Genomic DNA, 12,318 nt, shown 5'->3' on the forward strand with positions numbered 1-12,318 from the left:
TAAAACAGCTGCTAGCTGACTATAGAAAATGTTTGTAAGCTGTGAAATCTGCCAGAAGAGGGGTTAAATACTGACTTAGTAGAGTGTCTGAACTTTTGCACATAAGCCAGTTACTATTTTTTTAAGTTAATCAAATATAAAGTAACTGTATATCAGCATTTGCAGTAAATAATATTTGAAAAATGAAAAAAGGGCTTTATAAAACTTTTCTCTCTCTTTCCGCAGAGTGACCCTGGCGGGTTGTCTGTCCTGGAGCAGCTCGGCCTGGACCACAGCTCAGACTTTTCAGACTCAAGCGTGCAGCAGCGGCTGGACGAGCAGCGTGAGCGAATCCGCCGCGAGATCCGTAAGGAGTTAAAAATAAAGGAGGGCGCGGAGAATCTGCGCCGGGCCACCACCGACAAGCGCAATGCTCAGCAGGTGGACAACCAGTTGCGCAGCTCCAACCGCCGCCTCGACTCGCTCCATGCCCAGCTGCAGGAACTCGATGCCCATATTGTCGTCAAGGGAACTGACGACACGCGTGGTGAGCTGACTAATGACAGAGTCTCTTGGTGACAGGGATGCGGGGCAGTTGTGTTGTCGGCAGTGGGTATTGTCAGGCTAGCTGACAAGACAAGCCTAATACGAAACAGTGTAACAAAAATACTTAGCTGGCTACTTAAATGCCTAAAACTACTCAACGTTACTTTTGTGTTGTAACAGCCTTGGAATGGCAAACCTAAAGAATTGGGTTTATTAATTAATTTAATTGGGTAATTAGCCTGCCTGTTTCAGTGTTAATTTGTTAATTATGGCCAGATAGGTGTATTGCTTGTGCCAAAACTATGTGGACGTCTGACCATCACACCTATATGAACTTATTTGATTCCCATTCCAAAACCATGGACATTAATATGGCCTCCAGATGTTATAGCAGCCTCTCTTCTGGGAAGGCTTTCTACAAGACTTTGGAGTGTGTCTGTGGGAATTTGTACCCATTCAGTCAAAAGAGCATTTGTAAGGTCAAGCACTGATATTGGAATAGAAGGCCTGACTCAGAATCAACATTGTGATTCATCCCAAAGGTGTTCAATGGGGTTGAGTTCAGGGTTGGAGTACATCCACACCAAACTTGTCAATTTGTGTCTTAATGGACCTCACGTTGTGTACAAGTCACAGTGATCCTGGAACAGGAAAGGGCGTTCCCCAGATTGTTGCCACAAGTCGGAAGCAAATAATTGTGTAAAATATATTTGTGTGCTGTAATGTTACCTTTACTCTTTGTTGGAACTAGGGGCCCAAAACTCTGAAAAACAGCCCTAGACCATCATCCCTCCTCCACCAAACTTTACTGCTGGCATTATGCATTCAGGTAGATAAGGTTCTCCTGCCATCTGCCAAACCCAGGTTTGTCCCTCAGCCTGCCAGATAGTGAATGCTGCAGACTGCTGCAGGGTCCAGTGGCGTCGTGCTTCAGCTGACGGTGATTTCCGATATGTGTGCAGCGACTCGGCAATGGAAACCCATTTAATGAAGCTCCCGATGCACAGTTCTTCTGCTGATGTTGCTTCTAGAGGCAGTTGGGAGCTTTGTGTTGCAAGTGATTTTTACACGCTACGTGCTTCAGCACTTGGTGTCTTCGCTCTGTGAGTTTGCATGGTGTATTGCTTCGTGACTAAGCTGTTGTTGCTCCTGGATGCTTGCCTGGGGCAGATCTCACAGGGCAGAAATTTCATGACCTGGCAGTGGTGGCATCCTATGACAGTGCCACACTTACAGTGACTGAGCTCTTCAGTATGACCCATTCTACTGCCTTTGTTTGTCTATGGAGATTTAATGGCTATGTGCTTGAATTTACACATCTGTTAACAGTGAGTGCGGCTGAAGCACCTAAATTCAGTAATTTGGAGGTGTGTGGGTAAACTGTTTTATGTTGGCTTGGGGCATCGCTTGAAATTGAGTTTGTTCTGGAACATTTTTTCTGGATGATTACATCACAGAATTGTAGGAATTTGCATTATCATGACTGGCTATGTTTAGCTATGTCAAAATGGCTAGATGAGACAGTTGGTTCTGAGTCATTTATTACAAAAGCCTGTGGCTGTTTTCTGCGGTGAAACAAGCTAAGTCTAGCAGCCTTGAATTGAGGCTTAAACATCCGTTTGGGAGGATCATGCGTTCCCTGCAGTTTTAGTGTATATCAATGTTGATTTGTTCACAGCTGGATGTTTTTCTGGTTCACATGAATATTTAAATGGGAGAAAAACACATGTTTTGTGGGGTGAGATATCAATAATGGATGACAGAAGTTTTACTCTACACTGTGTTTCAATGTCCGTAAACTGTAGTAAGAATTATGCAGTGAACAAATCTGTAAATCATAACTGAATAGACATTTACCAACAGCTGATTTACAGTCACACTCAATCAAATCCTAAATCCTAAGAAGCTGACTTCATATAAGCAAAAAGAGCAGCTTTTGCATGGCAAAAAAAAACAAATTTCACATTTCACTAAATATAAACTGGATGCCTAAATCGTCACACACTTGCTTATGTGTTTTCTGACACTGTATGACATACTAACGTCTATAAAAATTGACAGAAGTACATTGTGGGAGCATTAGTAGCAGTAGTAGCATAGATTACTTCATAACTCTGTAGAAGACAAGTGTCTGATGATTTAGGCATGCAGTTTGCACAGTGCCAAGCTTCCAGTACGTGTTAGCTGCGTTAGCCTCGTAGCTCCAGCGCAAAACTAAAGAAGCAAGCTTTAGGCACAAAACATGTCTTGGCTGACTGACTATATGTGGGGTAGGGGGTAATCTGTGTGCATTTGATTTTCCTACAAGTTACTATTTCAAGGTAACAGGACCTAACTGTGACATTTGCCCTGCAGATGATGTGCCCCAGTCTCCAGGGGCAGAGAGCCGAGCATCTGCTCATCAGGAACGCATCGCAGCCCTGGAGAGACAGCTCAACATTGAGCTCAAAGTCAAGCAAGGAGCCGAAAACATGATCCCAATCTACGCCAATGGCTCTACAAAGGTAACCCAAACACAGTCCATTTCTCGCTGTTCAAACACAAACATGGCAAGATTTTCGCTGCAACCTGAAAACGTAGTTCAAATTAAAGGTGAGCGATATGGAAGAAATGTAGTATATGATATTTGAAGACATTTTACATGTCAACATGATATCGTTGTATACAAAAGTTTAGGCGCCCCTGGTCAAATTACATGTATTTTTTCCCTCCCCCTCACAAAAATCATCTCACTTGGATAAACTCATCCTACCCCTCTTCTTTGGATGAATAAAAGATTACTGTTGTTGTATCACCCAAAATATCTATAAGATAATTCCATCTCCATTTGAGAATTACAAAACAAGTTGCAAATGATGTATCGGGATGCACCCAGTGCTGGTTGTTTAAAACCGTGAATGATGTACAATAATTCTATAATGGCATATTGCAGCGTAATGGTTTGTGCAGGGTATTTTGGTGAGGTTGCCAGCCTTATATCAATTCAGGGTCCTCCAGTGTTAGTTTGCATATAGTCATATTTCTGCTCCCTTTAAACTATTTTCCGGAGAAAAAATGTTCACATGGCAAAATGTATCCGCTTTGAATAATTTGTAATACAACCTCGTTTTCAAAAAAGTTGGGATGCTGTGCAAAAGGTAAATAAAAATAGAATGCAATGATGTGCAAATCATTTGAACCCTAGATTTAATTTAAAATAGTACAAAGACAACATATCAAATGTTGAAACTGAGAAATTTTATTGTGTTTTGAAAAAAATATACCCATACATAATATCATTAAAAGAGTCAGAGAATCAGAGAAATCTCTGTGTGCAAGGACAAGGCCGAAAACCAATATTGGATGGCTGTGATCTTCGAGCCCTCAGGTGACACTGCATTAAAAACACACACAGTGGATGTTAAAACCCTGCCATGCAAAGAAGTAACCGTATACAAACAGGATCCAAAAATGCTGCCGCCTTCTCTGGGACTGAGCTCATTTAAAATGGCCTGAGGCGAAATGGAAAAATCTGTGGTCCGACCAATCAAAATTTGAAATTCCTTTTGGAAATCATGGACGCTGCATCCTCTGAGCTAAAGAGGAGAAGGACCGTCTGCCTTGTTATCAGCACACAGTTCAAAAGCCAGCATCCATGTTGGTATAGCGTACATGGCATGGATGACACGTCTGTGAAGGCAACATTAATGCCAAATGATATATAAAGTTTTAGGAGCAACGTGCGCTGCCATCCAGATGATGTCTTTTTCAGGACAGGCCTTGATTATTTCAGCAAGACAACGACAAACCACATTCTGTGAATGTTACAACAGTACAGCTCTGTGGTAAAAGAGTCTGGGTGCTAAACTGGCCTGCCTACAGTCCAGACCTCTTACCCAATGAAAACATTTGGCGCATTGTAAAATAAAAAATACCACAAGGATGCCCCAAACCGTTGAACAGCTGGTGATGTGTTATTCTACCTTTCATATGCTTAACTTTTGATTGTGTGTTTGTGTGTCTCAGGATAAGAAGATGCTACAGACGGCCCAGCAGATGCTTCAGGACAGCAAAACCAAGATAGACATCATCCGCATGCAGATCCGTAAGGCAGTGCAGGCCTTCGAACACAACGAGGACATACAGGGTGAGTTTGCCTGTTGCCTATTTTTATTCTTTGTGAGGCTCCTCCTTGTATCACATTGTGTTATTGCTATGAAGATGCAGTGCTTTGATTGATGATGATAGTAAACAGATCGATGAGTAGCTAAATCTCTGTATGTACAGAGGGGAGTGTGTGTGTATGTGTTTTGAACCACACTGCATTATTGGATTGATAGTACAGTCGCTTTATTGATCAGAATGGTAAGCAGATCGCTGTGGATTGTATGTGTGTGTGTCAGTGTACGTGTGTGTGTGCACGAACACTTGTAATGACTGGGCGTGTTGACCTAACATGACTTGGGACTAGATGCAAAGTCATACACTCGTTAGGATTGTTAGAGTAAATGAAAAATTTTAATATTCATTAAATAAAAAAACAGTGTTTGTTTAAATGGCATCACGTTTCTGGGCAGAAGTTATGTGACCTTATCACCCACACAATGATTCCCAAACTTAGAAGAGTAGAACATTGTTAAGATACTTGCAAACGTCCAACACCTCTTTAGAAAATAAGTAGTGGACAAAATGATATGTTTACCATATAAAGTGAATAACAACAGTAGGCAGAATTGCGTTCTTTAATGTAGTAACTGAATGGTCTGCTTAAGTTGGCATAGAAGCCAGCGTTCCAAATGATGGCTGGGGTATTCGAAGCTGGCTTGTGTTCTAAGGTGTGCTCTTATATGTCGTGTTTTGTGTTTGTATGTCATTTTTTTATTTATCTGTTTATTATATTTTGTGCAACCTGGTTAAGCCAAAGACACATTTTCAGAAATGGACAATACATTTTTTCTATTCTTCTATTGTATTCTATACATCAGTGGCCAATATATCGGTTGATTAATATTACAACTTGAATATTATTATCTATATGAATTCCAGAATATCCGAAGAATCATAACCGATAACTTGCTTTCCGATGTCGAACAGAGAGGGATGGGTTTCCCTTTTGAGTCTTGGTTCCTCTCGAGGTTTCTTCCTCTCTTTGGTTTGCTCATGGGGGCTCGGACCTGGATTTTTCTGTAAAGGTGCTTAGTGTTTTAAAAATCGCTATATAAATAAACTAGACTTGACTTGACACATGCATAATCACCCTCAGATGCTGCAGAGTGACAGTGTCAGCAGTGTGGACGTTTTTCACTGTTTTACCGCAAGACAACAGTCTTGAGGTATGCAACAAATATTCAGGCAAGGCACAGCAAGGGGGAAACACAGAAGATTTGCTGTATCACTATTCTAATTAGTCATTTGAAAACTTTGTCATTGCAGTGATGTATATTGTAGCTTAAACAATTCGGGGGAGCTAGCATTAACAGCTAGCATCTTTAGAGCTGTGCTCTTTGTAATTCATGCAAAAAAGTGTAAAAATCAGTTGTTGATTTTTCTATCAATGATTACAGTTAATTATCAATTCTGGTTATCAATATCGATGACTGTGATTTGTCAGGGTTATGTGTAATTGTTTTTCATCACTGTCCACTGTATACAGGATAGTTCACCCACACCACTCACAGACTCAGTGCAGGTCATTAGGCAGAAGCTGTTGAATGTGTGCAGTCTGGAGACGGTGGTTCAGTATTAAAAGCCTGTTTGTGTCTGTAATGCTGTTAAATGCACTTTACTCCATTACAGCTCTGACACAGAACAGAGACGCCGCCGCCTGCAGTCAAACACATACACAAATATTATTACATCAGCACACGCGCACACGCGCACACACAAACACACATACACACTCGCGCTCTCAGTCGAGACACAAACACACTTCCCTCGAGGTACTCCCTGTCTGATGCCTTATTAGGACATGAAAGCATCTCTTCTCATCCAGCCTCACCTTTTCATCCTTTTTTCCATTCGCTCTCATCCTTTCTTTTTACATCTCACATTTACATTCTCTCTGTTTTTCTCTCTCTTGTTGTCTCTCTCTCTCTCTCTCTCTCTCTCTCTCTCTCTCTCTGTCTCTGTCTCTCTCTCTGTCTCTCAGTTTCTTCCTCGCTCTTTCCTCTCTCCTACTCTTTCCCCACTTTCCTACTTACTCTTTGTCTCTCCTTGTTTCCATGTTCCTTCTCTGTTTCTCTTCTTTCTTTTCTCTCCCTCTCTTTATCTCCTTTTTCTCTCTCTCTCTCTTGCTCTATATCCCATTTTTTCTCTTCCCTTTACCTTTTTCTGTTTTTTCTCTCCCCTTTCCTCATTCTGCTTGTTTCTTCTCTCTTCTCTCTCTCTCTCTGTCCTTCTCTCTCTTCTCTCTCTCTCTCTCTGCACTGTGATTAGACTGTAGGTGTTTACAGTAAATATTGTCTGCAGACTGTTTCTTAGTAGAAGTTCTAGGTGAAAGTATTCCAAACACTTTCTTCTCAGTACCTGCTGTGCTTTCTGTGTTTACATAGCAGAACATTACAAGAATCCTCTGATTCCTCTACGCCCACTGATATTTAAGGCTAGTATTAAACAGTTGCTGGGCTTTCTGTTTACACACACAGCATTGAGACATTTCTGGCTATGGCTGTATAAGTCATTTTGACATCTATTAAAATAAGAGACAAAGCAAAATAGCTTCTGGTTTCTTTTACAGCTTGTGTTAGGAACATACTGTATATATTACAACTTGAGTATTTTAAAAGCCTAGTATTAATTTTCTGACTTTAATTCTAATACATGTCACAGTTTCTTAAAGAAATAGCTGACGTACTATAAGACATACCAAACCAACCTTCTAATTAGTAACTCTCTTAGTCAGCTACTTTGAAGGTCATCATGACCAATGCCCAGCATCAGCTATTGGGGTATAAAACCCCCACCCCTTCCCCAGCATTGGGCTGTGGAGCGTGTGGAGCGTGGGGAACTGTGTTCTGTAGAGTGATGGAGCTCTATCCAGTACCTCTGGAATGAGCTGGAGTGAAGTTTGTGATCCAGAGCTAATCATCCAGCATCAGTACTTGACCTCACTAATGCTCTTTTGGTTTCAGACGAAGCATTGAATGAGCAGGTGTCAAACTTTTGCCTATCTGTAAAAGTGGAAAATAGAGTAGTTTCGAACAACTGTATGTGTGTGTGTATTCAGGTAAGCCTGACCCGTGTGGAATGGAGCTGAGGATTGAGGAGTTGAGGCATCATTACCGAGTGGAGCATGCTGTGGCTGAGGGAGCCAAGAATGTACTGAGGCTGCTGGGGGCCAGTAAAGTGCAGGACAAGAAGGCCATGTCAGAGGTGAAATCAAACACTCACACCTTTAGCTAGTACCATCTGGCCAGGTGCTCTTTCAGTTCTACAAAGATGTCCTATAAAGTTTATCATTAAGCACAGACTATACAGGTTTTTATTACTCCAGGATTTTCTAATTATGTTTTTACCCCTCATTCGCTTCCTCTTTATTTTTTTTTTTACTTTTTTTATTCTATTAAGACTGTATTGATTTCAATACAGTGTTGAAGGGGAAAAATGTATGATGGAAATTTAAAAATATGTCACCAATGCATCCCCCATGCTCTTCTAAGGGCCTCTCATTTAGTTTAGGCATGTGGGTACATCCTATCGGAGTAAAGTGGGTGAATATGTGTGTGAGGCTTAAGTTATGCATATACTGTTGTATGTTTTTAAGTAGCTTATAACTTGTCAGGGTTGTGATTGTGTTGTTGTCTAACAAAAATCAAACAGCATTGAACCTAAAAGTCGTTACACTTGATATCCTTTTTTCCTTTATTTGTTTTTTTTTCTTTTTTCCTGTTCTTGTCCATACTTTTTAGAGATTGAATAAGCATAATGCTAATTACACTGTCTCTCACGCTCTGACGCTCTCTCTCTCTGCAGGCTCAGTGTCGTCTGAGTGAATCCTCTCAGAGGTTGGATTTGTTGAGGGATTCTTTAGACCAGCGTCTGGCTGAGTTGCCTGAGGATCACCCTAAAGCGTGTTTAATTAAAGAGGAGCTGGTTCTGGCCTCCTCGCCCGCTTTCAGCTCCAGACACGGCGCCCCCTACCTGCACAACCAGTACAGCACCCTCTCCAAACCATCACCGCTCACTGGTAACCGCACAGGGTTTTCTTTGTTTTATCCATTTTCCACATCTTAGAATAATACTAAGGGCAATAAATCTATGATAAAATTACTGCACCCAGAAATATTGACCTTCTTACAATAGTAATTTCACATTATGAGGACTTTTAATGAGGCACACATGTTAGTTAGAATGATACTTTGGTTCAACATTCTGCAGTTTTACAGTTCTAAAAGAAACTGAATGAAAACTTTGCTATGTTAAGAGGTGTTTTTTGTTTACAAGCAAGGTTTAAGGATTTCAGCGTATACCTTTACATCAAAATGTGTTTAAAATTTAGAAAACATATCGTCAATACATGATTTTCTTTGGACAGCGACAGTATGATACATTCAATCAAGTGTAACCAAACCATGCCTGCTAAGCCTACTGTAAATGTTATTTGCCTTCTTGGAAAATGTTCTTACTTGGAAAATTTCCTTACTTGGAAAAAATCTTTTTATATTAACTTCCATTATAATTTAAGAACATTTTTTCCTTCTGAAGAATTTCCATTTTGGATGTGCAAGGTTTTGTATTGGTTCCAACAGCTGTGATATAATAATATTATAAGACTACAATAATTTATAACAAATTACTTTCGGACATTTAACCTGTTAGTTATGTGTGTGTTTCAGGCACGCTGCAGGTGACGTTGCTGGGCTGTGTGGGCGTGATGGAGGTGGTTCCGGGTCGTTGCCGTGGCAGCCCGGTGGTATTGCCGTGCTACAGTCCGGGTGAGGGTCGCTCGTTTATGCGCAGCGGGAAGGGCCTTTACAGCCGCAGTGGCAGCGTGAGCGGCAAGAACTCGCTCAAAACAGACGAACTCTCCTGTGAGTTACTGCACATAAACTTTGTTTGTGTATGTGTGCGTGTGTGTGTGTGCGTGTGCGTGCGTGCGTGTGTGTGTGTGTGTGTGTTTGCTCTGTCTTTTACTCTTTTTGTGGGAATTAAATGACCCCACAGAGAAAGAAATTTCTGACTTTGTGAGGACATTTTGCTCTTCCTCAGAAGTGGCCAGAGCTGTATTTAGCCACAGTAATAGCTATAAAGATTAAAGTGAATTAAAAAGTCTGTGCATGCAATTTATATACCTGTCACAATCATTAAATTTTAGCTGCTGCTGATTAATTGCCATATAAATAATTGCAGTTAAAAATTGTATTCCTTTTTTGTTCATTTTATGCAGTTATTAAAGTACAAAAGTGGCTAAATTAGCTGATTACCTCTTGTCTTACTTCCTAGCTTATTTAGTAGCTCCCAACTGATGACAAAACAGCCTGAGCATTACTCACTGCTGCTCTCTAAAGGTGTTAGAGGACAAAATCAGAGGTCATATTTTTGTTGTTTGTGAAACCCATGGTATGTGTTGTCCGTTTTATGCTTTATTCTGTTTACAAACATTTGCCTCAGTGCAATAGACGAAAATGCACCCAACACAAACGTTCTGTTTAGGGAAATGTAAATATGTGAATGTTAAAAACAAACTGGAAGATAATGTCAGTCAGCTTAAAGTATTGTTTTATATTGGTGCTTATGTTGTTTGTCTAATCCAGTATGCTGAATATGTTAACAGTTTATAAATCTATATGGGCTTTGGTTGGCCTTTTATACTGATCTAAGACCAACTGTTTTTACCTAAATCTTAGTCTTACGGCCACATTAGCAGCGAGTAGTCTTTATATGACAATTAGAAAAGCTTTTTTTATAATGTCATGAAGCAGAATTTCTCAGTAAAGCTGGATATTTAAGCCAGCAGTGAAAATTTTCCAGTAGCAGTCCCACAAACATACGCATTGTCTCTTTTCCTATTGGACAGGTTTTAATTTTGGCTTAAGTTATCTGGCTGAAAAAAACCCTCTTTTGTGAAATACTAGCTTATTTAGCTGAGTATTAACAGATCCCATTAACACTTCTGGTACAGCGGAGGTGAGTGCAGTGCTGAAGCTGGATAACTCTGTGGTGGGTCAGACGGCATGGAGGACTGTAGGAGAACAGGCCTGGGATCAGACCTTCACTATAGAGCTGGAGAGGGTGAGCCTTCAGCAGTTTTCTCCTGTTTCTGAAATTCAGCTCCTGAGAAACTTTGGTCTTTGGAGTTTTTACACTTGTCTCACAGATGGCTTAATTTTTTGTGTCTGACTCGTTTCACCCCAGTCTTATCTGAGTAATATTTTCATAAGAAAAGTGTAAGATCTTATCAATTTCTTTATCTCTCTTATGTAGATCATTTGACATTCTCATTCAGACTCTGTTAATATCTTTCTATTATTGCCTGTATATGTATTGTTTTGAAAATGTTCTCTTTGTGTGTGTGTGTGTGTAGAGCAGAGAGATGGAGATTGCAGTGTACTGGAGAGATTACCGTTCTCTGTGTGCACTGAAGTTTCTGAAGCTGGAGGACTTTCTGGACAATCAGAAACACAGAGTTCAGCTGGAGTTAGAACCACAGGGCCTGCTGTTGGCTGAGGTATGTACAAACACACATGCATATTTGTTTTTATACCTTGTCAGGATGTGGGGTCACATTTTCTCCATATGTATTGTATAGACGTAAATATCTATGTAGTAATATATAAGTAATTATATACTATGTAATAATAATGTACTATATAGATGACTGTGTGTGTGTGTGTGTGTGTGTGTGTGTGTGTGTGTATATATATATATATATATATATATATATATATATATATATATAGATATATATAGATATATATATAGATACACAAATAAAAAGTACAAAGTCAGGATCATTGTATTCGCCATGATATTGCAGATCTCTGATGTACATATATACACATTCATATAATCACTGCTGAAAAATACTTCTTATTTCTCGTGTAAGTTTTTGTGGCAGTTTATCAGTGTGTTTGTGTGCTTCAGGTGACATTCTTTAACCCTGTCATTGAGAGGGTTCCACGCCTTAAGAGACAGAAGAAAGTCTTCTCTAAACAGCAGGGTAATGCTGCAGCATCAGCCCTGCAGATTCACACCTACTGCATACTCACATACACCTGCACCACATCTGCTCAGATCATTTCAAACTAAATGTAATGATGTGCTGACAGACACAAGCTCTAATTTCCACTGCGTTCTCTGAATGTATGCACTTCGGCCCTATTCAAGCTGGATTCGTTTTACCAGAGGAGGCAGAGTAATGTAATATGTTATGGGTTTGACTGGCCCTTATTACGGATAAAGTATCTGTAATTTCTCTAAAGTACCTCGGAGAGCCTGGATCAAAACATCATAGCCCAGACATACACTTCAGTGATCAGATTAGATTTAAACTGACCCAAAAAACCTGAACAACAACTTCCAGTGAATACCAGTTAGAATATCATTAGCTTAGTAAAATGGGCTCTTTTAACTAAATCAGTGTTGAGAGGTAACTTTGTGATTCTCATTCTAATTAATCAGTTACCGAAATGTTTTCAATTACACTACTCTTGTTTTGCAGATAAAGAAACGGTGCTAACCCCATTTTAGCAGTTATCCTCATCTGTCACCAAAAGGCAGAGACATTGATAACTATTACCAGGATTTGTTAATACATTACTATGATGTTGACAGTGATTTGAACAGGACTGCTGTTACTATAGGAGCTCCATAGTT

General features: G+C 40.0%; 1 protein-coding gene across 3 annotated transcripts in view; it reads left to right on the forward strand.

Moving 5' to 3' along the window:
• The window catches only part of pkn1a (protein kinase N1a), a 65,912-nt gene that overhangs the window by 42,209 nt on the left and 11,385 nt on the right, over nucleotides 1-12,318 (forward strand). For all 3 annotated transcript variants that reach the window (XM_036563410.1, XM_036563408.1, XM_036563409.1), the window contains exons 2-10: nucleotides 226-526; nucleotides 2,881-3,029; nucleotides 4,531-4,651; nucleotides 7,730-7,875; nucleotides 8,476-8,689; nucleotides 9,339-9,533; nucleotides 10,625-10,734; nucleotides 11,027-11,170; nucleotides 11,587-11,662. In XM_036563410.1, the coding sequence (XP_036419303.1) occupies nucleotides 226-526; nucleotides 2,881-3,029; nucleotides 4,531-4,651; nucleotides 7,730-7,875; nucleotides 8,476-8,689; nucleotides 9,339-9,533; nucleotides 10,625-10,734; nucleotides 11,027-11,170; nucleotides 11,587-11,662 (1,456 nt within the window). The remainder of the gene's footprint in view (nucleotides 1-225; nucleotides 527-2,880; nucleotides 3,030-4,530; nucleotides 4,652-7,729; nucleotides 7,876-8,475; nucleotides 8,690-9,338; nucleotides 9,534-10,624; nucleotides 10,735-11,026; nucleotides 11,171-11,586; nucleotides 11,663-12,318) is intronic.

Source organism: Colossoma macropomum, unplaced genomic scaffold (assembly GCF_904425465.1).
Source record: "Colossoma macropomum unplaced genomic scaffold, Colossoma_macropomum, whole genome shotgun sequence".
Classification (NCBI taxonomy): Eukaryota; Metazoa; Chordata; class Actinopteri; order Characiformes; family Serrasalmidae; genus Colossoma; species Colossoma macropomum.